The 24964-nt window shown below is 52.7% G+C and overlaps 1 protein-coding gene across 2 annotated transcripts; it reads left to right on the forward strand.

Annotated features, from left to right (window-relative positions):
* On the forward strand, nt 1–24786 carry PLEKHM2 (pleckstrin homology and RUN domain containing M2). Of its 2 annotated transcripts, XM_057380221.1 has the most exons (20): nt 1–116; nt 10327–10433; nt 10583–10692; nt 11770–11869; nt 12354–12441; nt 12903–13089; nt 15285–15344; nt 17559–17793; nt 18890–19645; nt 19909–19978; nt 20058–20148; nt 20402–20466; nt 20782–20870; nt 21436–21568; nt 21648–21835; nt 22123–22188; nt 22650–22809; nt 22998–23177; nt 23260–23376; nt 23710–24786. In XM_057380221.1, exons 1-20 carry the CDS (start codon nt 57–59, stop codon nt 23845–23847), a joined length of 3000 nt encoding a protein of 999 aa, XP_057236204.1. In that variant the 5' UTR covers nt 1–56; the 3' UTR covers nt 23848–24786. The 2 variants fall into 2 exon arrangements, with proteins under 2 accessions (XP_057236204.1, XP_057236205.1); XM_057380222.1 differs by lacking the exon at nt 15285–15344.
* The last annotated feature ends 178 nt before the right edge of the window (nt 24787–24964 follow it).

Genomic DNA, 24964 nt, shown 5'->3' on the forward strand with positions numbered 1-24964 from the left:
GGCGCTCGGCCTGCGCCGGGCGGGCGCGGCGGGCGGCGGCGGCGGGCGGAGGCGCCATGGAGCCGGCGGAGGTGAAGGACCGCATCCTGGAGAACATCTCCCTCTCCGTCAAGAAGGTGAGAGCGGGGGYACGGCGGGGGCTGCGGACACCGACCCTCGGTGCTGAGGGGACTAGTCCTGCGGACACCCCTGGGGGTTGGGGACAGTCCTGGGGAGTCCTTCTGCCGGGGCTGCGGGGTGGGAGACAGCTCTAGGAGAGCCCTGGAGTCGGGATGTAGGCCGGTGCTGTGCTGTGGTGGCGGCTTTGGGGACAGCCCTGGGAACCCCCCTTGTGGGGCTAGGGACCCCCCTGTGCTGAGGCTGGGGACAGGGACAGCCGAGGGGACGGTCTCTCTGCCGGGGCTGTGGGGTTGGGGACAGCTCTAAGACAGGGCCAGGGGCTCCCTCAGCCGGCTCTGCCGCAGCTGTGGGTCTGGGGATGGCTCTGGGGACCCTCCTCTGCAAGGGATGTGGGCCTGGGGACAACCGTAGGACAGCCTTGGGGTCCCCCCTGTGCCCGGGGGTGTCCACGGGGGCTGTGTCTGCCAGAGGTGCAGGGCTGGGGGACACTCCTGGGGCCCCCCAGACACACACCACTGCCATGGRCGTAGGGTTGAAGGACTGTCCCTGKGGACACCCTGCTTTGAAACGTGGGATTGGGGGACAATCCTACAGACCCCCAYACGCAAGAAACATTCCAGGGATATTGAACTCTGGGACAGGAGTGTGGGGTCAAGGGCACCTGGCATCCCCTCTGCCAGAGGTGGAGATTTTTGGGAGTATCCTTGGAGACCCCTTGTGCTSAGGCTGAGGTTGGACACAGCCCTTCTGCTGGTGGGGGTGGCACATCTGGGTTGTGGGGTCACCCTGCCAAAGGGACACTGCCAGGGTCACGCCAGGACCCTGTCGCTGCTGGTTGGGGTGTACTGGGATTCTCATACCTGGGGTTCCCCTTTTCAAAGGACAGGACTCAGGAGGGATTTAGATGAGTCCAGCCTAAAACTCTCTTCCTAGAGGTCCTCCCTCCASCCAGGCATGTCCTGCAGAGGGCATGGGATAGAGGGGCAGGACCTGGAACATTCTGCCCATGGACACAGGGGGTGTATGCTCCATTTGTGCCCTGCTTTGTGCCCTCAAAACAGAGCTCTGAACATGTGTGCCCTCACCTSCTCCTTGCCCCTTGTTTCTACTCGGATGGTTCCTTAAAGCCCATCCTGGTGGTGGGAACGTCTGCSAGCCAGCACAGAGGGGACGAGGACAGGCATAGAGAGGACCAGGRCGCTGGAATCTTTGGAAAGGCCATAGGAGTGAATTGTAAGGACATGCTGGAAGTTTTGGGTTGGCCCACACGTGAGCTCCAGCCATCCTTGAGAAAGAGTCCCTGCTCCATTTGAGGAAGCAACGGGAGTTTCATTTGCGTTCACCCCAAGTTTTGGGGGAAAGGTTGTGTGGAGTCACTGTTGTTTCTCTGGTTGTTGGGTTTTTCTGCCTTATGGAAAAGGAGCTTTCCAGTGCTCTGCAGTGTGTCCTGASAGAGATTCATCTCTGGAAACTTGCCTTATGAAGACAATTCAGCATGAGTGAATTCCTGGTGCTGTTAAGAAAAGGATGGCTGGACACCACCTCTGGGGTTYAGGATGGATGTGCAAACCTCTCCCAGCTTTTTTCTTTCATGGATGACCCTGACCTCTGGTGTCCTGMCTTTTTGTCCTCTAAGAATTAAGGATAATCTTGTATCTATGCGGAAATCAGTGGATGTTTAGTCTGCTTTGAGCTCTGTCACAACGCTCTGCAATGTTTCTGCCTCAGTTTTCCTGTATGTGTAAGGAATACAACTTCCCACACARGATTGGTTGGACATAATTTATTTGCACTCAGAAAATCTTCGAAGACCCCAGTTGGAAATGTTAAAAAATCAACATGGTGTTTATTTTAATTATTATTGTGATTGAAGAGGACTCTTCAACTCCAGCTCTGCCAATATACTTTGCCCTGCCCAATCCCTGTCAACTCCTGTCTTGGTCCAGCAGTGAAAATTTCTCAATTTTCCAATTCTGCCTCTTTGTCCTTGTTCAGAGCAAAACTCAGGGACGTGTGGGAACCTACCTGAAACTTCAGRTTGATGGATTAATTTCTACCATCCCAGTGAAACCAAACTCAGGCCACGGTGAAATTCCACCCTGCATTTTTATCCCTGGGATGTAGTTCTCCTTCCTCAGGGAAATCGCTGTGGAGCTGCTAATTTTTCCCGGCGCTTACCTCTCCGACTTCAGCCTGAAATCCCTGATCCTCTTTTTCCCTGTGAGTGGCAAGAGTAAAGTAGTAGGTTARGGGAGCAAGTGGCTTTGTGCTGGGAAATCCTGCTCTCCTTCATCCTCATCTTGAGTAACTCCTTGGCGCTGGAATTGTGTCATGGGGCTTGGAGGAGTTTGCCAAGCATCCTGCCTCCAATTTCGAAAGCTTCCTCACAGTGTGGGTTGCTCACTCCTTACTTTCMCCACCGGTGCAGGTGTGGAATGGAGGGTTTGGATGTGCCTGTGGTGATGGTGTGGTTTTTCTTTTCTCAGCTGCAGACCCAAAGAGGAGAAAAAAATGCCTTATTTTCATGGAGTTGCCCAGGGAAAACCACCTTGTGCTAAGCAGCCTTGGATGGGGAAGGAGGGAGCAGAAGCACAGCCCTGGGCAGGGTTTGACACCCAGGGCTGTGACTGTAGTTGCCTGTGATTTCAGTTTTTASCCAGTGCTGCTGAATTTTAGTGATGGGGGATCTGAGCACAAACAGTGGGTGAATTCTGTACAAATCCACTGCAAAAAAAAAAGCCTCATTTTTAAGCAAATCCCTCAAACCTCAGTGAACAGGACTGTTTCTCTTATTTTCCTGGGAAGACATGAAGGATGCAGCATGGGTGGAGAAGAGACAAACCTGCTTGGAGGGGGTAATTCCAACCTGTGGGGTTCTCTGTGTGGTTCCCAGGTACCAGTGGGAGATCTAGTGGATTTTGGAGCTGTGAGGTCAGGCCTCCACTGCAAAGAGCRAGGCAAAACTTAGACAAAATCAGCTTCTCAAACCAGAGACATGTCAAGAGGTTTCTGCTCTTGGTTCTGACTTCAGGAGAGGCTGGGAAACCTCAGCAATGGGGAGCTGAGTCCCTGCTTCAATTCCAACACAGATCCAAGGGAATTGGGAGCATGGTTTTGATTTTCCACCTACAGCTTGTCCTCTGTGTCCTCTTTGGGAGCTGTAAATTAATTCACAGGTTTTGCTTTCTGCAAACATGGACAGTGTTACTTCTGTCTTGTGACCATTTCTTTTCCCTTTTCCCACTCAGCTAAGAGGGCTGTGCTCCAGCTCAAATTACTGCACAAATTGATGCCTAACTCTTGTTTTTTGCAAAGATTTGGGGCTTTATTGGGGCAGAAGGCTGGAGATGGCATGTTATGGCTCAATATGTAGGCCTTTGCTCACTCAAGTGYTTGTATCCTTCTAGGAGGTGCTGCTATGTGTGGTGGCAGTGGGATGAGAGCAACTTCCTGGTGCTGCTGAGGTGGACTCTAAACACATCAGAAATGCCAACAGCTTCAAATCCATCCTTGGCCAAACATCTCCTGGTAGCCAGGAGCTGTCACAGGTTTCCTGGTCCGTGAAGCTGGTGGTTTGTGTTCTCTTGGGTTTCCCTGGACATTCCCTGAGCTCAGGAGGGGTTTAGTGCTCTCCTGCATGGGATTAGGTGATGAAAATGCAAAGTCCTTAAACAGTGTTATTGTTGACAATTCTATGAACTGAATGTAAAATCAGAAAAGAGGTCAGAATCCAAGATTTTGGGACTGTCCAGCATTAACTGGCTTTGAAGGACACACATTCCCATGAACTCAGGAGCAGCTGATCCTCAGTGCATGTCAATCAGGTGGAGCAGTGGTTTTTGCTGACATTGCAGGAGTTCTTGCCAAAAGCTCTGGCTCTGCTCCGTTTCTGCATGCCTTTGRGAAGGTTTCCGCTGCCCTCACAGCCAGTTAATGCTGGGCCTCTGCTGCCTATCTCGGGGTTGGATTTTTAGCCCTGTACCTTTGAAATGCCTTTGCAGTCCCCTGTGCCACTGAGCTCTGCCTTGTGACACCTCTGCTTCTCCTGCACGATRAGGGAGGGTGGGTTTGGGGATGGCTCAGTGCCCCTGTGTCCTGGAAAGGAGCAGGGAGCACTGGAGAGTGGAGCATCCCTACTCAAATCACATAGGGAATGTGCTCATCTCTGCCTGGGTGGATTTATTTAACTCAACTGCTGTGACATAAAGACAGCAGCTCTGGAGATGTGAAAACAGCCAAACGATCTCTTGCCTTCTGTGCCCTGTTGAGGGGCACCTCACTGGCTCAAAGACCACAGGGTTTTATCTGTGCCAGGCTCTTTGCTCTCGCTCACATCTCTCCAGGCCACCTCTGTTGCTGCTGCAACATAGGACCACATTAACAGGGTAGTCTGTATGTTCTTTCACCCTGTGTACCAGGTTTGCCAGAAGCCTGGGGGTGAAAGTAGCAGCAATCTCACAGARCTCCGAGTTGTCCATGAAGACAAGACACAAGGGTCACTCAGATGCTTTTAACAAGTCACGGATGTCTTTTGGTGGACCTTGAAGGGCTTTGTCTCTGTGGTACTGTGGTTCTGCTCTCATCACAGCTGTGTATTACTTGGGTTGCTTGAGCATTTCAAGGTTTATCTCTTTAGGAATTCCTCTTACCTCATCCCAGGGATCAGGAAACTTCCCTGCCTGGCCATCCAGAAGCCACTCTGGTAGTCACACTCATGTCACCATAGATCTGGTGATGATACGAGATTYGTCATCCACGGTTTCAAGGGGATTGAATTCTGCAGGTACCTAAACTGATGCTTGTCCTCCATAACACCCAGATCAGTTCTGGGGGTGAGGGTGGACAAGGCAGTGATAACATTTTGGGAATTAAAAAAAAACCACTTGTTATCCTCTAACACAAAGAATTTTGCTGGGAGAGCATTGGTTTAGGAGGGTGAATTTTGGCCATGGTTTTCCCCAGGAGCTGAAGCAAAGCCTCCAAGCCTCTCCGCCTCTGATTGCACAATTTTAGTGGCTGTTGAGTGATTTCAGCTTTCCCCACTTCTGGTGAACTGGTCCAAGAGGTGTAACTGAATTAACCACAGCCTGCAGGCCATGGTCAGTGGGAGGGACTCAGAGCTGTGGATGTGCGGAGCTGGGAGAGCAGCATGTCACTTGCTTCTGGTGTGTTTGCAATTGGATTTGGGTTTTTTCCCCATAAAATATATTTTTTCTGTTATACTGAGCATGTGACCTTCCCATCTGCCTTTGGTTAGCTCAGGGATCCTCTTTGCTGCAGGCAGTTCTGTGCCCAGCCCCTGCTCTGCTCACTATGACAGAGAAACAGGATGCTCCCTAAGCATTCCCTCTGGAAAAAATCCTATCCTTGTCTGAGCCACACATGGCTCCAGCCTTCTGCCTAAGCTTTGCTGCTTAGAAATAATGGGGGGAAAGCCCCAGAAAAGCCTTGGGGGTGTGGGAGCTGAGGAGCGTATGTGTCCTGGGAGGTGAGAACCTTGCTGGCATTGGATTGGAAATGCTTCAAAGCTCAGTGTGTTCAGCAAGGAGCAGCTTTGCTGTGGGCTTCAGCTTCACCCATGTCAGGCTCTTGGCTCTCCACATCTTCAGGCTGCTCCAGTGGCACTCGTGGTACCTTCCAGGTGCTGATGCTCAGAGCATGCCAGTGTGTTTTTTCTGGAAAAAGCCCAAAGATCCAGGTGAGGTGCACAAAGTCTGGGATGGGAAGCTGGGCACTGAGGCCAATGCTAGCTTGGAAGTTTTATTGTAAGGAATGTTGACTCAGATCATTCCTGTGACCTCCTAAATATCGAGCCAGAGTTGGAGTTTTAGGGCTTTGTGTTGTACAAATGTATGAGAGAAACTAATGCCCCTGCCTTGAAATTCAGCTTGCTTTTATGGTTGGTGTGAAAAACCAGGAGTTTTCCAGGCATAGGAGTTCAGCCTCATCTTTATCTTTTTGCCATTGAATGTCTGTACCCCCTAGAAGGTGTGAGAGTGACAGTTCTAAGGTGTCTGCCCTGGCCCTTCCCACTGTGTCTTCCCTTGGCACTGAGCTGCCATCATCTGGGACAAGGTCAGTCTCCCTTTTTTGTGCTCTCTGGAGCTCCAGGATTGCTCCTGAGGGTGCTCAGCTCTTCCAGCTGGGGAAAAACCCCCACCTCAGTCCACGTGTTGGGAGTGGGAATGAGGGTTTGGAAGCACCTCTCCCCTGTCCCATCCCAGTTAAGGAGCTGAGGAATGCAAGAGGTGTTTGTTCTTTCACCTGTTTGTTCAGGTGTTTGTCCTGCCAGGGAAATACCAAGCAGAACAAGTGAAATGGAATTGTTGTTGGAAGGCTGCTGGTGAAACATCAGCAGGGCACATTTACAGAGGGGAGATGAGAATTCAGTTGGGTTGTGGCCAACCCTGAACAAGTCAAGAGACTATTTCAATTTTCCAATAAGTTTGTAGAATTACTGGAGAGATTTCAAAGGAGCCACCACAAGAATGATTAGATTTGGGAATGGGCTTTCCAGAACACCTCCCTGATTATTTGTTGGCTTTCCTTGTAACACAGGAGCTCCTCAGATCAGTCTCGAAAGCTTCACACTCATTGAGAACCACTGCAATTATTAGGTTATACAATTGTGCTTCTGGTGCGTGCCAGTGTGGGGCAGGATGTGTCACTGCCAAAAAAATGAACTCGTGATTGATAAACAGCAATTAAATCATCCTGCTCCTTGGTGGTGATGAGGTGTGATTGTTCCCCGGTGCCAGCCAGTCTCTGGACAAACACCCTTCTGCTCCAGCTTCTCCCAGATGTGTTCAGCCCATGGTTGGGCTCTTGTGGCCCTCTCCCCAAGCAGGTTCTGGCCCATGAGACAGAACTCACACCTGGTTGGGGCTGCAGAGTGATCCTGCTGCGYGGATGGCCAGGATGCCTTCTGCATGCCAGCAGTGCTTATTTTGGCCACAGGAATGTCTATGAATAGCTCTGGGTCAGGGCTCAGCCGTGCACCTCAGGAGTCCTCCATCTAAGCCAGCCTTCAGCCCTTCCTTCTGGATTTGGGGTGCAGAGTATGTRAGGGGAAGAGCATCTCTCCAGAGAACCCAGAGATGACCTTTTTAATCCTATCGTTTGCCTCCGTSCTAATCTCCCTGGATCCCAGCTGTGTCACGGAGTTGCTTTGTGGGTGCCTCAGGAAGTTTGGTCACCACCTCCCAGACAGGTCTGACTGCTGCAGGAGAGGCCGGTTCAATTATTCATGTGTGTTTAAGAACAATTTACAGGAGACTCGGTATAAACATTGCATAAAATGCCTTTATTTAGGGCAGTGCCACCTCACTCCTGCCATCACCATGCTCAGGGGTGGGTGCTGGGATCATCCCCTATGATACTTGTGGTCGTAATTCCTACAAATTTTCAGCTAGGCAGTGGATCTTTGAAAAATGGTGCAGCTGGATTTTGTTCTGCAGTTGGGAAAGGTGTTTCATCCTAATTTCCCTCTGTGTGTCTTCACCAGTCTTCCCAAGCCAAAAGCACCTCCCCCTCAGCTTTCACAAGTCTCWCCCCACCCTGGCTGGAGGGATGACTCCACCCAGGAGATCCCAAAACTTGCTGTGCCTTGTTTCCTCCCTGGACACGTGGTGGCTGGGCAGGGTATCACCTGACTGGTGTCCTTTGGGAATTGTGCTCCTGTGAGCCATGCATGCCCTTGCCTGGGCATTGGAAGCCACAGGCTGKGTTTGTTTTGGAGGGATGCTAGAAATGGCACCATCCCTGGCTGCAGTGCTGTATGGGGCCGTGGTGGCACATCTCAGCAGGACTGAGCCCTCCTGTGCTTGCCTGTGACCTGCAGCTCCTAAAAGGCCGTGACTCAGTGCCAGAATCCCAATCCCAAACTGCAGAGCATGCATTTCCTGCTTGCTGGGCTGGTGTGACCCCACATCTCTGAGCAAAGCACAGTCACACCAGCTCATTCTCTGTTTTCTGAYGTGCCAGGACAGGGTTGAGCCTTTTGGGGTGGGTTTGCTCTGGATGTGGCTGTGGGGCCAGGTTTTCCAGCAGCTCCCCAGGAAGAGGGTGTGATGCAGGGGAACTGGTTTGTGCAGAGCAGGAGGCTCAGTGCTCCTTGCAGAGCACCTAAAAGGGACACCAACCCTTATTGTAACACAGAACGAGCCCTTCAAAACCTAAACCACTTCCTGGGGGAAGATTGGGTTTTTCTAGGGGAGAGAAATCCATTTTTTTATGTGGAGACAACCACCATTTGCTAATGGTTTGCACCCTTGGATATTGGGAGTGAGTCAATCCATGGAGAGGGATGGGAGCTGTGAATTGGCTGCAGGAAGGAGCATGACAAAGTTTTGAGTTATTTTGGGGAAGAGGAGGAAAGAAAAAAGAAGAAATACTTCTTTTTCCTCATTTCTTTGGCTGCCCAGGCTGCCAGAGTGTCTCTGTCACGGGGAATTCCTCCAGTCAGTGGCATAGACAGRCTCCAAGTTCCCTCCACACTGGCCTCCCCAAGCTGTGTCTTCTTTTTTTCAGTGGTGAGCTGATGAAATGCCTGATTTATTTTTGTTCYCCCCAGCTCTCCCCCTCAGCTGCATTTCCCCAGTTCAGCACAGAGCCTGTAGAAACACCCAGAACCTCCTCCAGGGGTGCCCCAGCTCCCTGCAGAGTCCACAGCCTGGTTGGAACAAACTGGGAATTTCTGCCTTCAAATTCTGGCTCGTGTCCTGTGAGCTCTTTCCTTCCTGCTTCAATTTTCCCGAAAATGGGATATTTTAGTGATTCCATCTATACATCACCTGAAGGATATGGCTCTATATTATGGTTTTGCTTCTTCCTCTGGTTTCCTTGCTGCTGCTTCATTGGCTGCAAGTACCTCCTGAATATTCTTAAATAGTGGGATTTTAGGGCATTTTCTTCTCTGCTTCAGTCTGGGCTGCCTATGAATAGTGGGAATCTTCTGGGACAGCTTCCTCCCTCAAATGCATAGGAGCTGCTGAGCTAAAATGCTACAGGTGTTATCTGGGTGTTGTGAAATCCTGTGGATCTCCGGAGCACTCWCAGGTGCCTCTGCAAACACCACCTTGTTGCGTATCTGCTTCCCTAGGGGATTTACCTGCTGGAATAGATGGCACAGGGACAGGCAGAGCAGGGCTGTGCCATCAGACAAGGGAATTCTGGCTGTGATTCTCAGGGTTCAGCAGTAGAGTGTGAGGGCTGCAACCAGCTCCATGCAGGAACACGCCTGGCTCTCCCATCTTACCTAAGAACTCCAGAGGGAGTCAAGGTTTTCAGGCTAGGAGGGTGTTGGAGCTCAATATGTTCATATTCTTAAGAGTGTTRTTGGGATCAGCTCCCAGGGCCCATGAGGTGTTCTCTGACCCCTGAATAACTTCTCATCAAGACTGGATATTTTTTCTAAAGGAGCTTCTTTGGTAATAATTCTGGAGGAGAAACCAGTTTTGGGGGACAGGTCAAACTTGACAAGCACAATAATATCAAGTTTTTGGGTTTTACTCATCCGTCATCTAGAGAGGTTTGGCAAAGATGTGTCAGGTGACTAAAATAATGTATATATTGTCTATAATATTGTTGTGGCTCAGCTGAGCTGTTCGTGCTTGTTGCCAGCAAACAGCCATGGCCTATCCAGCTGAGATTACATCCTGGGAGAGTAATCTCCCTGCCTGGATGCTGAGGATGTGTGAGATAGGACCTAAATAGATCCGTAAGCTCTGGGGCAGGAGGAGGCTGGTGAGTCARCTGGGAATGGATATGGGATTTGGGTGCAAGGGGATTTCTAGGATTTCTGGCAAAACCAAGGACAGGCCTCATCCATGTCAGAGCCAGAAACAGAGCAGAGCTGGGGTTTATTTCTGCTCTGAACCACTTTGTGGTGGCTTCAGAGGAACCACCAGACTCTGCTAAAGTGTTGCCTGGGAGGGACGAGCTGAGCAGCGTTGGGGAAGTTGGTTTTGCAGCCACCATGGCACTCCTGGGCTGTGAGACTGGATCAGGGTCTCCCTGTAGTTACTGCCTTTAGGGTCCTCTCAAAACCAACGACTGCACCCCGTAAGTAAAACCTATGYCAGGGTTTAGCAAGCTGAGAGACCACAAAAAACTGTTCAGTGCTGATTATGAGTGTTTTGACACCTCTCTCTGCTCCTTGCGGGCTGTGGAAGGGCATTGTGGCCATCCCATATCTTCTTTTTGCAGTTGCAGAGCTACTTTGCTGCCTGTGAAGATGAGACTCCGGCCATCAGAAACCACGACAAGGTCCTGCAGCGGCTCTGTGAACATCTGGACCACGCTCTGCTCTACGGGTGAGCTGGGAGCTGTCTCTGGGATGCTCCTTTCCCCATGGAAAAAGCCTGGTGTGGTGCCTCAGCATGGGGAGAGCAYCTAGGCAGGGACTGGGCTAGAGATAAAGAAGCTTTTGCTTAATTTTCCTTTGGGATTTTTCTTCTCCCAGACTGCAAGATCTTTCTTCAGGRTACTGGGTGCTGGTTGTTCACTTCACACGCAGGGAAGCTGTCAAACAGATTGAAGTGCTGCAGCATGTGGCCACCAACCTGGGACGCAGTGAGTATTCACAGTGTCCCCAGCTCTGGATTTGGGGACATGTGGGGAGGCCCAGGTTGTGCTGAGGAGTTGGGGCTGTTGGTGGATTGAGAGAGTCGTTGGAATCCAGGTCGCAGGCAAGGAAATCACAAAATCCTTAAAGTTGGAAAGGACCTCTAAGATCATCAAGTCCTATCATTAACCCAGCACTGCCATATTCACCAYTAAACCATRTCCCCAGCTACCACATTCACATGTTCTTTGARCACTTCCAGCAATGGTGATTCCACCATTTCCCTGGGCAGCCTGTGCCAAGGACGTGGGAATCCTGCCATGACTGTGTGAAGTCTCCAGAAATAATATCACAGTGCCATGGGGTTGGGTACTGAGATGTAGCCTGGCTTCTGCTGCCCTGAAACCCAAATGGCTGTGCCCTCAGGAAGGGTTCCAGACAGATGGGAGCTCTGTGGGGCYGTGCCCTCAGGAAGGGTTCCTGGCAGATGGGAGCTCTGTAGGACCATGTCCTTGAAAAGGGTGCCATGCCCTCAGGATGGATTTCTGGCAGACAGGAGCATCCCCTCTCACCCCACATCTTGCTGTAGCTGTCATTTGCATGATGAGTTGTCTGTAGGGATGTTTAGGAYCTTTGAGGCCAATTTTGACACAGGACAGTGCCCAGACCCTCTGTGCCCGATTATCCAAACACTGTCATGTTCTGGKCCTGTACTGGTTAGAGCAGAGCTGAGCACAGACTCCACTGTCACCTCTCTGCACCAGAATTGGTGTCAAATCTCACCTGGGCTGATTCACAGCRATTCTCCCTCCGCCTCTCCCATCCTAGCATTTCTGGCTGGGCTCCCATCTTGCTGGAGAAACACAGTTGCGTGGCTACTTCATAATCTGTCTCTCACCAATTTCACTCCAAATCATGAATCTCTCACTGGCATTTTCTCACCTAGATTTCCCCCACAGTTGCTCCCCTCAAATGATACAAATGAATGATCTCAGGGGTTTTAATGAATTCATGATTATTTCTAGGCTTGTTTCAGTTCTCAGGTGTTCCCCCAYGGATAAATCTCTCTGCTTCTCTCTTTCCAGGCCGGGCCTGGCTGTACCTGGCCCTCAATGAGAATTCCTTGGAGAGCTACTTGAGACTGTTCCAGGAGAACCTCAGCCTGCTGCACAAGTACTATGTAAAGTGAGTATCCCAGCTTCTTCTCCTTTGGGCACTGCTTGATATCCCTTCTTGTCAGAAACCAGCCTGAATTTGCCAGTGGGGGACAAGCAGTTGTTTAGGGTTTGATTTTTTTCATTATGGGATATATGTGGTTAATTGAAAGGTCCCAGATGTGGATGCACTGTCCTCTTATCTCCATTAGGCCCTGCAAGCATTTCTCCTAGTTTCTGCTTTTACTCTCCAGTCCCCTTTATACTTTTCCATGATTTCCAAGGAGCTGCTGAGCGCCTCCAGGCACCCAGCTCTGTTGGACACCTGGAAATGTGGTTGTAGCTCGGTTTGGGGACAGCATGTAGTGGCTGCCTGTGGAAGGAAGGAATGRGCTGCCAGCTCTGGGGCCCATCTATGGCAGCTCAGAGACACCTCCTAGGAAACAGAAGGGCCCTTGTAGCTGCTTCTCCTCTTTGTCACATCTGTAAAGCTCTTTTGTTCCTCCCTGTGGCAGGAATGCCCTGGTSTGCAGTCATGATCATCTGACCTTGTTCTTAACGCTGGTGTCTGGGCTGGAGTTCATCCGCTTTGACTTGGACCTGGTGAGTGTTTGATCTGTTCTCCGGGCTCTGGACAAGCAGGAATGTGGAACAGGGGGAGTCCAGGGTGGGACAGGTGCCACCATTTGGTCCAGGGTGGGCCTTCTTGTTGACCTTCAGCTGAAAATGATGCTCATGGTTTGGGCAAGACTTTTAAGTCTTTGGGATTTATTCCTATTGCTTAGTTCTTCACTATTCAGAAGAGGAACAAGGCAGCTGCAGGGCAGATTGGTGGGGATAAAGGAGCTGAGTTCTGCAAGAGTAGTGCAAGACCCGAGTGTCCCTCCAGGAAACACAAAGCCACTGGGTAACCCTGGTGGAACYGCTGGGTTTCCTCTGAAATGGACACTCAGAGGGGATGTGCAAGGGACAGTGCCACCGTTTTGGTGGGGTGGTATTCCCCCCCAGCTGTGCCAATAACAGGGGCTGGAGCCTGTAACTCTTGCCACGTTCTCTGCCCTCAGGATGCTCCATACCTGGACCTGGCCCCGTACATGCCTGATTACTACAAGCCTCAGTACCTGCTGGACTTTGAGGAGCGCCTGCCCAGCTCCGTGCACGGCTCTGACAGCCTCTCCCTCAACTCCTTCAACTCTGTAACCTCCACCAATCTGGAATGGGATGACAGTGCCATCGCCCCGTCCAGCGAGGGTCAGTGGGTTTTGGGGAGAGTGTGGGCAGGACTCTGCAGTTCCCACATCCCCTTTGGAAGAGGCAGCAAATTTTAGACTGGAAGAGACCAAAGCRAGAGACCCAGCAGCCAGGCTGAGAGCCTCTGCTGTCTTACATCCTTGGGAGACAGGACAAGGGGGAGTGGTTTAAACTAAAAGAGTTTTAAACTAAAAGATGAGAAATTCAGATTGGGTATTAGGAAGAAATTCTTTCCTGTGAGGGTTGTGAGGCCCTGGCACAAGTTTCCCAGGGAAGCTGTGGTTGCCCCATCCCTKGAAGTGTCCAAGGCCAGGTTGGATGGGGCTTTGAGGAACCTGGGATAGTGGAAGATGTCCCTGCCCATGGGCAGGGGGTAGAATTAGGTGAACTTTAAGGTACCTTCCAACCCAAACCATTCTGRGATGATTCTGTGCCTTGGACTGGGAGAGAAGGACTTTCCCTGCCAGTCACCCCAGGCCACATTCCCACCCTGGGAGTTTTAGCAAGAACTGAAGGAATCTCCCCACGGAGTGAAGGCTGTGCCTGTGTCTGAATGCAGCTTCCAGGTCAGCAGGGACTCAGGGCTGCAGGGAAGCTTTTAAATTGCTGGGTTTGCAGTCCAGGGACCCACATTTACTGGACCTGGTGGGAAATAGTTTCCAGAGTCTTCTCTGTGTCTTCAGTCGGGGAAAAAGGCAACCAGTGGTCTCSGAGGTGTTGGGTTTTCCTCTTTATACATCTTGAGCAGCCCATGGTCCCTTCAGAGAGGTGGATGATGGACTGGGAGGACACGTACCTTGTGTGTGCCCCATGAACCCTCTGCAGCCAGAGCAGGGAGCTCCTGTCCTGCACCCACTGTGTTCACATGAAGCAGCAGCTCTGCTGATGCTGTTCCTAACCCAAAATGCATTGGCCCTGTCCTGTTTTTTTTTTTTTGTCACTTTGAGCAAAGGGGATTCTGGAATAGAATTGGTATGGAAGGAACTGTTAGTTGGATGCAGTGAATTTGGGACTAAGCCCACACACAGATGGGTTCCCTCAAAACAGGAGTGACCAGTTGAGGCAGAATTGCAGGYATTAAAGATGTTGGGAACAGCCTGGGATGGGCATTAGAGTTGTTTTGACAAAGGACTTGGAAACACAGCACTGGTTTGGGCTCACTCACATCTGCACTCAGGAAAGGGTTGCATTTCAGGGAGTTGCTGATACCAAATCTCCTGAATGCCAAGGAAGCTGGAGTCAGCACAAGGAGCCTAGAAATAAAAATCACAGGAAGAAAGTTCTCTGCTCCAGAGGTTTGGCACAAGCAGCTGTTTTGCTGTGACCCTGTTTGTATTCCTGCCCCTTCYTCAGGAGAGATGTCTTGGTGCCAGACATCTCCTGCCTGTCCCTATTGCTGGATGTCCCTTGGTTTGGCTGCACTCTCTGGCCTGTATAGTGATGGGTGCTTAATGCTCAAGAGAAGAGAGGTTGGAGTACASATCCAGGAGATTTTGAAGCTAGATTTTGGGCTTGGCATTGTCTCAGCTATTCTGTGTGTCTGGGCAGTGGCTGTCCTCTGTGTCTCAGTTTCCCCATGCACAGAGGTTGGTGCTGATGAAGGACCCAGTAGGGCAGGAATTGCTGCTGCTCCTCTGTGGAGGAATTTAACTTTCGCCTATAACTATTAACCTCCTCATCACTTCAACAGGAGCACATCTCTATCCTGAGAGTGTAGGTGGAACTGGGGAGTTTAGGATCAGAGGACAAGTTTTTTCCTTTAATCAGATCCCTGGCTTTGCAAACATTCATGAGTCAAACATCACAGTATCTTTGGGAGGTAAGTGTGAAGTGGGGAAACTGAGGCACAGAGAGATTAAATTGCTTCCYATAGAGGATCAAGCCCTGAGTGACACTGATTATGTGGTTTAGCTTCCCAGAAGCTTGAATAATGGGGCCTTCACCCTTCYCTGGTCCYGTCATCACTCCCATAACACTGGTTRTTCCAGAAGGAACAACCATTAGTGCAGCTGATTTCCATTCACATCCACATTCCCTGACTATTTTCTCATGTGTTTCAGATACCAGTGGACAATTGTTTTGTTTCTCTCCATTCCCATCTCCCTCCCCAAATCCCCTTCACACTCTCCCCTCTCCCCACTTCCATCCCTACTACTTGTATTTCTAATCCTGAGTTTTATCCCTCATTTTTGTAGATTATGATTTTGGAGATGTCTTTCCAGCAATGCAGACCATGCCCAGCAGAGACTGGGAAGGTGGGACACACTCATCTCTTACAGCATTTTGGTTTTCTCTCTGCATTGCTGCCCCCTGAGCTTGCTGCATGTTCCTATGTTTGTTTCTTTAACAACCAACTGCCCTGTCTCAGTGGAATTCTGTGCAGCCCAAAATGTGGGATGTGCTAGCTGCCCTCATGCCATGGATTTCCTCTTTGGGGTAAAGCACACAGGGTTCTGGTTGAAAAACTGATCCACCAGCACTGGTTTCCTGAAAGGCCTGGAAAACACCTGAACTAATTATGCTGCCTTTAAATTTTGGGCATTTTGTAGGGATTAATTTGGGAGGTTTTGTTTTCCCTGGATCATCCTGTACTGTGTCAAAACTTCTGTGAAGCCACAACATCCAGCACATGGCTGTGCTCAGTTTGGGTCACTACATTCATTACTTTTATTGATTTTACYACTTTTTAAACCCACTTACTAGCTACCTGTAGCCTTTATGGTCAAGAACATGTGCCCTGCTTAAAGGAATTTGTTTTTCCTCCACATGCAGCCCCTGTGCGTATCCTGCACTGGAGCAGGACCCTCTCTGCTTCACCCCCAGAGGAAACACATTCCATCCTTTGCAGCTCAAAGCTGGATGGAGCCTGATGGTACCATCTGAATATTTGGGGAATACTTGGGGAAATCTGCCTGAATTCCATGTGGATCGCTCYTGGGCTCTAACGTGCTTCCTCTCATCTTCTTTCTTACTTACCCCGTGCACGGGGATGTCACAGAGGTGGTTTAATCTGTCCCTGGAGGATACAAACCCAAGRTGCAGCCAACAGCTGCAGTGTGGGTGTTGGGTGAAGGCTGGGAGAAGCCAAGGGGTGCTGAGRGCAGATCCCTCTGCATTTGAGGCACGCACAGCTCCCATGTTCAGGGTGGTGCCACTGGGATCCACCACTGCTCTAGACTGAGTCCTCTCAGCCACAGGGAAATTGTTATCAGAACCCGCTCCAGGTCAGCCCACAGCTGGAATCTGTGGGGACAGAGCAGAGGTTAAGAAAGCTGTGTCATTCCCCATTTTCAGCAATTGCATTTAGGGATGAAATTCTGTCTATTTGGACAAAGATTGGTTTGTCTCAGCAGAACCAGCAGGATTTAGGCCAAAGAAGTGATGTTGGTTTGGTGGTGCTGGCTGAAATAGCTCTTAAATGTTTTGTTTTATTAATGGTTGGGCCTGATGATCTTGGAGGTCTTTTCCAACCTAAGCAATTCCATTAATTTCCCTTTAATGCAGACTTTAAAACMCGATTGAGTTCCCTGGTAGAGCTCACATCCTTCCTGCTCTGGTGCAGGTTTTTCAGTGGTAACAAAGTGGCATTTTGGAATCATCCAGCACAAACTGTGTGGTTAGAGTTTTACAGGAGGTTTCGTTTTCCTCCTCAAATCCTACACCCCAAATCAGTCTGCCAGGGCTGTGGTTCTCTTCCCAAGGGGTCTTTTTAGCTGGTTGTGAAAAGGAATCACAGAGCCATGAAATGGTTTGGGTTGGAAGGGACCTTAAAGATAAYYTCATTCCAATCCGTTATCATGGGCAGGGACACCTTTCACTASACCAAGAATGGTGCTTCCTTTAAACCTTCCTTTAACCTTGATTTTGGATGRATAATGGATAATAATAGTCTGCACATGACTGCTGCAGCCTTCTCCACTGCTCSTTTTCCCTCTGAAGACTAACACGGGCCCAACTGTTTGTGCTCCGCCCTGTCTGTGCCACCTGCTGTCCTGGGACCCTGTGAAAGCTGTGTCCCATCCCAGCACACTCCAGTCCCCATATGTCTCATGTGAGCAGAGGAGAGCAGCCAGCTCCATCAGGATTGCTGCTCCAAGGGCTGGYTCTGTATCTGCCCCTCCAGCCGAGCGAGCCCCTTCCCACGTCCCCATGGCAGGGCAGAAGCAGCAGCCTCGTWGCTCGCTGTCACCTGGCTCAGGAGCAATGCCCCCAGGACCCCCCAAACTCTTCCCATGGACACTTCTTGTGCTCCTCAGTGCGGCTGCCGGCTCCTGGGTGACCGAGCTGTTGTGTTCAGGCATTTTCTGAACTGCTGGGTCTCACMCTGGCCTCCCTGTCTCTCCTCGCCAGGAAGGCGAGTGCAGTGCCCACGCAGAGTCCCGAGCCCCCCTSGCACAGCTTGGGTCCATCTGACTCCATCCAGGAGCCCGAGCTGGTGTCCATCTGCTCTTCCCACCATGTCCCTGCAGATGGAGACCTGACGGACACACTCAGCTGTCCGCGCTCCACCGCCTCGGAGGCCAACGGCAGCAGGGCCGCGCTCAGGAGCCCCACGCAGCGCCACAACCCCTTCAATGAGGACAAGGCTGAGGCKCCGTCCTCCGCCGACACCACGCCGGTGCACACGGCTTCCCAGGACAAGGCAGAGGCCACCCCCGAGGGAACGGACCAGTCCGAGAGCTGCACGGAGCTGGAGGTCATCAGGTAGGGACAGAGCTGCTGGCCTGGAAAGGGGTGGCAGATGTTGAGGSTGTGCCACCTCTTCTGTCCCAGCGAGGATGATGCTGCAGCCTATATTCAGCCCTGTGGGGCTGGGCTGGGTCCCTTGGACTGRCTCCACATCACTGCCTTTCCCTGCCAGTGTGTGTCAAAGGGCTCAAAGTAATCGATGAGCTTTGATTTGGAGCTCTCTCCGGTTGGTGGCAGCTTTGCAGCAGCTCTGGGTCTTGAATCTTCTCTCCCATCCCATCCCATCCCATCCCATCCCATCCCATCCCATCCCTCCTGTTTGTCAGTGAGCTGTGGCCAAACCTGTCGCAATAGATGTCTCCACACAGCTCGTGGCCCATGTTTGGATGTTTAACTCCTGCAGAGGACATCCCCAGGGATCCCTTGGAGCCCTGAATCCAGACAAAGAGCTCAAGGCTCTGTTTGCTCACACCCAGCAATAGGGACAGCCCAAACCTGCCCAGTAGGGGGCAAAATCCCAAAACTGGGCTTTGTTYTTGTGCCCAGTTTTTCCAGGGAAGGAGCAGAAGACGTAGGTTTTACACATCATCCCACATGGCAAACACAGGGAAGGGGAGCACCAGACTCGCTTCCCAAACAAGGGTGATCTGGCAGCAGTTAGGGTGCCATGGGTGCCAGAAAACTTCCACAGCACATCCTGGTGTGCTCCAGCCTGCATCTCCCTCTTCTGGCAGGCGGGGACACGGCATTCCCACTTCCAAGAAACCTCCTCCCTTCCCAGCTTCTTGATCTCAACCAGGGATTTCTCCCACGTCATTTCAGCTCCACAACCATTTGTGATTCCTTTACAGCTGAAAGAAAKCCCAAAGTGCTGTGTCAGCAGTGATGGCTTTTTGGGATAGGCAGGAAGAAGTGTCCATATCTTTTGTCTTCTGACAACTGGCACAGAGAGGGGGATTCTACATGGCTGCACACTCAGCAATGTTCTCAATGGAAGGATTTCTCTGCAATAGGGAAAATTGCAAAGAAATGTTGTTGGGAAAGGGTTGGACCCCYCCTGTATTTCAGAGTCTAAAATGGTGGAAATGAGTGACATTGGTCTCTTTCACAGGTTAGCCAAGAAGAAGAAGACAGGCAAGAAGAAGAAGGTGAAGCCCGAGGAGGGGATGAGCAGCCTGGTGCCCGCAGCGCCCGAGGCCAGTGGGGACAGCGGCGTCAAYGGGCTCAGTGACAGGGAGGAGCTGCCGAGGGACCAGGGCCCTGCTGCACCGGGCAGGCCGCAGGAGGGCGGGGAGCGCACTGCCCTCGGCCCGCTGGCCCTGCGCATCCCTGAGATGAAGGACAYGTCCATGGAGAGCGTGGGGCAGCCCCTGAGCAAAGTCATAGACAGGCTCAACGGGCAGCTAGACCCCGCGGGCTGGAATGCCACCCAGGAGCCCCCTGGGCAGCCCTTTCGGACCGGCACGCCAGGGGACACCCCAGATGGATCGTCCTCTGGCGACTTTAGCGAGGGGATTTCAGCCCCCATGGACTTCTACCGATTTACCGTTGAGAGTCCAAACACTGCTGCACCAGGTGGTGGCCACCATGACCCTCCAGGGCCTGGCCAACCGCCACATGTTTCTGGTAGCCCTGAGRCTCCTGAAGAAGAAGAAGAAAGCAGAGCGGGGGAAGCAGTTGGAGCAGTAGAGGAGTCTGAAAGGGCGAGTGCTGAACCTCAAGCTGACCAGACAGAAACCACCAACCCMCAGGCTCTCTGTGAGCCCAAGAAGGAGCAGTCCAGCCCTTCCCCGAGCAGCGCTGAGGACTCTGGGGTGGAGGAAGGGCAGGGCAGCCCCTCAGAGCTGACCCATGCCTCCGAATTCAGGTGAGGATGGGTTTGCTCACGAGGGAGAGCGTCTTCCAAACAATCTTGAGCTCAARTTGGTGCTTCTGTCCTTTGTCCTCGGTTTGGGGGGCAAAGCCCATCCTTCTTCAGGATGAAGAGGTGGCACAAAGGATCAGGAAGAATGCTCTTGGGGAGCTAACAAGTGCCCAAACCATGGACATGTTCAGTAAGGAAGGGGACTGCCCTTCCTGGACTCAGCCAGCCTCACATCCAGGTCCATCCTCTGCTGTCTCTCCCCACAGGGTGGATAACAACCATCTCCTMCTGCTGATGATTCACGTTTTCCGGGAGAATGAGGAGCAGTTGTTCAGGGTAAGGGGTCTCCATCGATCGAGGGACCAGCTCTGTGCCTGCATCAGCCCAGSACTGAGAGCTCTTTTTTTCCATGCAGATGATCCGAATGAGCACTGGGCACATGGAAGGGAACCTGCARCTGATCTACGTCCTGCTGACGGATTGCTATGTATACTTGATACGGAAAGGTATCTCATCCTGGYGGGGAGGGAAGCTCCTTCCATGGCTTGTCCATGCATTAGGCCACCACAGCTCACTGCCTTCACTGCCTTGTGTTCCCTGGCTACAGTAGGGAGCTCAGATTGACCTGTCCCCCAAGGAGCCCTGGGACATGTCCCATGGCTCCGTGCTGCCTGGGATCTGCCTGCAGGTCCATCACTGCTGCTTCTGCAAAAGGGGGTCCTGTGCCCCCCTTCATGAGGCTCTCTGTGTCTGTGCCAGGGGCAGCGGAGAAGCCGTACATGGTGGAGGAGGCCGTGTCCTACAATGAGCTGGATTACATCTCGGTGAGCCCAGCCGGGGTGGGTGGCCAGGGGGAGCTGGAGGCGAGTGGGGGGTCACTTCTCACCATCTGAGGAGTGAAGGTGCCAGGAGCATCACAGTGGGGTGTGTTTGTGTGCATGGGGAGTGTTCTGGGTAGTGGGCAGAGACTGGGAGAGTTGGAAGTGATGCCTCCTCCCATGCCACCTCTRTGGGTGCCCACCTTGCTTTTCCTGGGCAGTGGAGTGACCACTGACCCTTTCCCTGGGGCCAGAAGCCATGGTCAGCCCTGGTGTGCTGCCCCTGTGCCTGGCTTCCCTAACCCTTGCTGTGTGGCACAGGTTGGGCTAGATCAGCAGACGGTGACCCTGGTGTGCACCAACCGGAGGAAGCAGTTCCTGCTTGACACCGCTGACGTGGCTCTCACTGAGTGAGTGGGGATCCAGAGCACGGAACTCTGGAATTCTTGGACTAGGGAATATGGGAGACTCCCAAGACAGCCCTTCAAGACAGTCCTGCCACCAGTGAGGGGGTTGGTTCGATGCCACTGGCTGAACCCAGCAGGCAGCTGGAAATGCCTCAGGCATGGATATGCCCARAGTTCCCTGGATAAACACAGCAGTTACCCCATCCCTCAGTCTGAGCCTTGGGGACCTGGGCAGTGCAGACCACGTGTCCCTTGTGTCACTCGGGATGTGTAGGGATGAGTTCTTCAGTTCCAAGGCATGTCCCCAGATCTCTGTACTGTGAACTCAGGGAGGGGACCTTCAGCTCATGCTGGGATGAGCTTCCACCTCTCAGTGTCACCCATCTCCTTTCTGCAGTTCAGACTTTGCAACCTCCCATCACCTTTGGTCTTTAGGCTAACTTTGTGACTCTTTGCTCTGGAARACCAGAGGCCCATGGTTAAGGGAGCCCCTTGGGCAGCAGAGTGTGTAAGGAAGATGAGGGGCTGTTTGCCCCAGCCTTGTCAGAGATCTCTGCCTCCCTCTCAGGTTCTTCCTGGTCTCCTTGAAGTCAGCCATGATCAAAGGGTGCCGGGAGCCCCCATATCCCAGTATCCTCACRGATGCCACCATGGAGAAACTGGCGCTTGCCAAGTTTGTGGCGCAGGAGTCCAAGTGTGAGGTGAGTTTGGATATTGCCACCATCACTGCAGGTGCCGAAGGCTCGGGGGAGACTCCTTGACCTCTCCTGGTTCTCACAGGCCTGTGAYGTGGTTGTGCGTTTCTACGGCCTCGTTCACTGGGAAGACCCCATGGATGAGGCGCTGGGATCCGCCAGCAACAGCTACTCTACAGAAAACACGGTCACCAAGGATGGCATCCTGCACTACAAGGCAGGCACCTCCTACCTGGGCAAGGAGCAGTGGAAGCCCTGCTTTGTGGTGCTCAGGTAGGCACTGGGGCTGGGGCCAGGCAGGGCTCTTGGGAGGAGGTGCTGGGAGCAGTTTGCTGCATGGGAACTGTGTGAGAGGTGGAGAGGACTCATCTCAGSACCTAAAGTGGCCAAGACATGGGTTTGGTGGCTAAAGCCACCAGTTGTGGGTGGCCAGCAGCGGGAATGTGACCCCACAAGGCTGCTTGGGTGGAGGGCYGGACAGGGCTGGCTGTGGGACCAAAAGCAGGGGATACCAGAGCTGAGCTGATTCTGGTTGCCCCCTCTCTCCTCCGCAACGGTAGCAACGGGATCTTGTACCAGTACCCGGATCGCACGGATGTTACCCCTCTGCTCTCCATCAACATGGGGTAAGCAGCTGGTGGGACATGGCACCCAAACTCTGTGGGGATCTGGGGTGCAGCAACTATTTGGGATGTCCAGGGAGGGGTTCTGGGCTCCATCATGACCTCCTCCATGCCACAGAAATCCCCACTAATCCTGCCCGGGGCCAGGTGTCCGGTTGCTTTTGCTTCAGTGCRGGTCACTGGAGATGGGCTCATTTCCTTCCTTGGGTGGAGCCTTGGCCTCTGAAGAGTGAATAACCCCTCCCAGAGCCATGCTGGGAGCCCACCATCTACTCTGGCTCTCCCGCAATGTGCAGAGCCTGGAGATGGTCCTTGGAGCAATCCCAGGGGATGTCACCAATGGGAAATGAGTGTTTGTTGGGAAGAGGGGTGARGTGCTGCCCAGGGAGGGCAGTCGGAGGCTGCTGCAGACTCGTGCTGGCCCATGCATCGCACTCATSTCCACCCTCCCCCCTCTCTCCCAGCGGCGAGCAGTGCGGGGGATGCCGGCGCTCCAATACCACCGACCGACCCCACTCCTTCCAGGTGATCCTGACCGACCGGCCCTCCCTGGAGCTGAGCACCGAGAACGAGGAGGACATGGCAGACTGGATGCAGTACTTGTGCCAAGCTGTCTCCAAAGGGGTGAGCCAGGGACAGGCCCCAAGCGTGGGTGCTTCACCCCCCTCTTTCCCCAGAGCCCCTCTGGAACAGGAATGTCTGGCAGGATGGAGCAGCTTTATCCTGAGCCAGGAGGGTTTCCCCACTGGGCACCCTGTGGAGATGGGTCCATCATGCCAGATTTTACCCCCACCGTTCCCCACCCCTCACAGGTGATCCCCCAGGGTGTTGCCCCGACCCCGTGCATTCCCTGCTGCCTCGTGCTGACCAACGAGAAGGCCTTCACATGCCATGAGGACTGTCAGACCAGCTTCTTCCGCTCGCTGGGCACAGTGGAGCTGACGGACATCACTGCAGTCTCCACAGAGGCTGGCAAGGAGTACTGTATCCTGGTGAGAGCAGGGCTGCGGGGCCGCCAGCCTGGGGCTGGGTGAGCACCCAGTGCTGACACCTGGCTTCTCTCCTGGTGTTTAGGAGTTTGCTCAGGACAGCAAGGAGTTCCTGCCCCCCTGGGTTCTCTATTTTAGTTGCACTACGGAACTGGAGAGGTTCTTGTCGGCTCTGAACGTTGCGTGGAGGAACATCTACCAGGTGGGTGTGTGGGGTTGCCTGACACCCTCATTGGGTGAGGGAGGGCAAAGGGGTGGATTTTTTGTGAGGTGATCCCAGCCTTCCCACAACAGGCAGGAGAGACACAGAACTCCTCCGGGTCTATATAACCATAGGATGTGGGATTTGGAGCCTGGCAAGACAAGTCACAAGCATGAAGTGCTGGCAAGGGGAGTGGGAGGAACCTGGCTCAGTCCCTCTGTCACCAAATTCATGACATGGGTGACTTTCCCGTGTGGCTTCGAGGTGGTTTCACAGCGAGAGGGAGAAGTGAGTGTTATCTGTTCCCCTCCTGACTGCCCCTGCCCATTTCAGGTCGATCTCCAGCACAAGGCCATTCTGGATGCTGCTGTGAAGAAGAAATGCGAGGATGCCCTGAGCCTCATTGACAGCGCCTGGCAGCGCAGCGACAGCCTGTGCCGGGGACGGGCCGAGCGGGACCCCTGGTGTTAACCCTGGCCAGGGGAGGACAGCTCCTGGGGGCTCYGTTTTGGGGATCAGGGCCTGTGTCTGGCCAGCTGGCACCCCCAGCCCTCCTGCCATCACTCGGTCCTCACCAGGGCTGTGCCTGCAGCGTGGACCCCACGCTCTCTGCCGAGGTGGGGACATCCATCGCCTTTTGGGGAGCAACCGGACGCTTCACCACCTGCGCCTTCCTCCTCGTCCAGCTGCCACGGGGCAAATAATTTGCCTTTCACAGAATAATATCCCATTAGTAGTGAGGGAGAGGGTGGGAGCGGGGTGGGCTGTGACGAGCACCCTATTGTGGTGGGGAGCAGGACTGAGGCCTTGTTAATTTTTGAACAGGGTCGGGGTGCAGAGTGGTGAGGCGGGAACCCTGAATCGCTACCGTGCATGTTTTGTCCTCAAACAATCACTGAGGCCGCCACCGCTCCACCTCTTTCTCCTAGAGAGCTCGCCTGGGCCTCCAGATACCACTGAACCACTCAGCCTGTCCAGGAGATTTGAGGTTAAGGAAGAAGGAATGGGGCCAAAAATTTGGCTTTGAACATGGTTTTAGGAGATCTCAGCAGCCGTTTTGTGGTTTGGACTCTGGCCCTATGCATGGGAGGAGAAGAGATGGAGTCCCACGTTCTTCCTGTGTCCTGAGGGATGGTGTCATGTGGCTGCCACCAACCACGTCCCCGTCTCTTTGGCTCACTGCATCTGAGGCCAGTGAGGACCTGTCGCTGCTTGGGCTCCACAATGAGCACTTTGGGGCACAACCCCAGCTTTTAAATATTAATAATAATAATAATAATCTGGAGACCTTCTCATGTAATATATGTTCACGGGGCCTTTTCTTGGGAGGAAACGTACGTGACTGAATGTATATGTACATACATCTGCTTCTGTTCCCCCCTCCCCAAATAAATAGCCCTTGGTAACTCAGCCTTGGCCCTGTGCCAGATTCCAGCACCAGGGCATGTTGCTTCTCCTGCTGTCACTCTGGAGCCTGCAGGAGGCTCTGGAGCAGGGACAAGGGGATATTTGGATGAAARGACACTGGAGGAAGTTTGCTCCAGCTCCTCACTGAACCCCAGCAGCATTAACCTGGCAGTAGCACATG

This window comes from Malurus melanocephalus, unplaced genomic scaffold (assembly GCF_030028575.1).
Source record: "Malurus melanocephalus ecotype Western Australia unplaced genomic scaffold, MMel_1.1 scaffold_440, whole genome shotgun sequence".
In the NCBI taxonomy this organism is placed as follows: domain Eukaryota; kingdom Metazoa; phylum Chordata; class Aves; order Passeriformes; family Maluridae; genus Malurus; species Malurus melanocephalus.